The sequence below is a fragment of the Seriola lalandi genome, unplaced genomic scaffold (assembly GCF_002814215.2).
Source record: "Seriola lalandi dorsalis isolate HSWRI2012SDOR001 ecotype SW California unplaced genomic scaffold, Sedor1 jcf7180001964264, whole genome shotgun sequence".
In the NCBI taxonomy this organism is placed as follows: Eukaryota; Metazoa; Chordata; class Actinopteri; order Carangiformes; family Carangidae; genus Seriola; species Seriola lalandi.
The window spans coordinates 1-941 of record NW_019434932.1 but is presented as its reverse complement, the minus strand read 5'-3'; the positions used below and the strand labels follow the sequence as shown (position 1 = coordinate 941).

The window sequence follows — 941 nt, the reverse complement described above, 5'->3', positions numbered from 1 at the left end:
GGTAGAGACAGGTAGAGTCAGTCAGGTAGAGACAGGTAGAGACAGGTAGAGTCAGTCAGGTAGAGACAGGTAGAGTCAGTCAGGTAGAGACAGGTAGAGACAGGTAGAGTCTGTCAGGTCAGTCAGGTAGAGTCAGTCAGGTAGAGACAGGTAGAGTCAGTCAGGTAGAGACAGGTAGAGACAGGTAGAGTCTGTCAGGTCAGTCAGGTAGAGTCTGTCAGGTAGAGACAGGTAGAGTCAGTCAGGTAGAGACAGGTAGAGACAGGTAGAGTCAGGTAGAGTCTCACCGTACTGCTCCCCGTCATCGGCCCAGTACGGACTCTGCTCGGGGTAATCAGCAGGAACGCTGAGCTGCAGGGGGGGAACGCTGGGGAGGTTTTTATCATCTGACGACACACAAACACACAATAACATTAAAACAGGTGAACACAACAGCTGACTGTACAACAGGAAGCGACTGTGGCGGCGCCGGTCTCCGCCCTCACCCAGCTTGCAGACGAGGTGCACGGTGCCGTTGTTGCTGCAGAAGGAAGGATCCAGGTTGACCAGGAACTTGACGTCGAGGCGAGCCACCTCCCCCTGCAGGATGTTGGGGATGGTCTGCCGCTCGTCCTCCTCGTGCTTCCTCTTCCGACCGGAGACGTTGGGACCCCTGAGGGACAAAGGACAAGACATTCGTCAACGTCCTGTGAATCTAACCTGACTCCAGATGTGCTGCAGAGGTGAAACCTACATGATGGGGGGTCCGTGGATGGCGGTCATAGCGGGGGCGAAGGTCCGGTACAGGGAGTGGTTGAAGACCGGAGAGCGGATGTTGGCCATGACGGCGTCCAGCAGCGGCTGACAGAGATACTGCTGCTTGGTGGCCACGGGAGGGGGAGGGGGGGTCGGCTGCAACAACAGAGACAAACTGTCACAAACTGTCACTGCCCCCCCCCCCC

General features: G+C 57.0%; 1 protein-coding gene across 1 annotated transcript; it reads right to left on the bottom strand.

The window, feature by feature from the left end:
* Positions 1–206: 206 nt before the first annotated feature.
* LOC111649159 (mediator of RNA polymerase II transcription subunit 15-like) lies at positions 207–900 on the bottom strand. The gene is made up of 3 exons (XM_023398914.2): positions 734–900; positions 486–652; positions 207–386 (listed from the first exon to the last, which is right to left on the bottom strand). The coding sequence occupies exons 1-3, from the start codon at positions 820–822 to the stop codon at positions 238–240; spliced, it is 405 nt and encodes a 134-aa protein (XP_023254682.2). The 5' UTR covers positions 823–900; the 3' UTR covers positions 207–237.
* Between the last annotated feature and the right edge of the window lie 41 nt (positions 901–941).

Bases quoted from the DNA above. Each gene is read 5' to 3' on its own strand.
- LOC111649159 (XM_023398914.2), bottom strand. From the start codon at position 822: ATGGCCAACATCCGCTCTCCGGTCTTCAACCACTCCCTGTACCGGACC. The intron at 653-733 runs GTAGGTTTCACC...TTTGTCCCTCAG, and splicing joins ATCCACGGACCCCCCATCAT to GGGTCCCAACGTCTCCGGTC. The intron at 387-485 runs GTGAGGGCGGAG...GTGTGTCGTCAG, and splicing joins GCACCTCGTCTGCAAGCTGG to ATGATAAAAACCTCCCCAGC.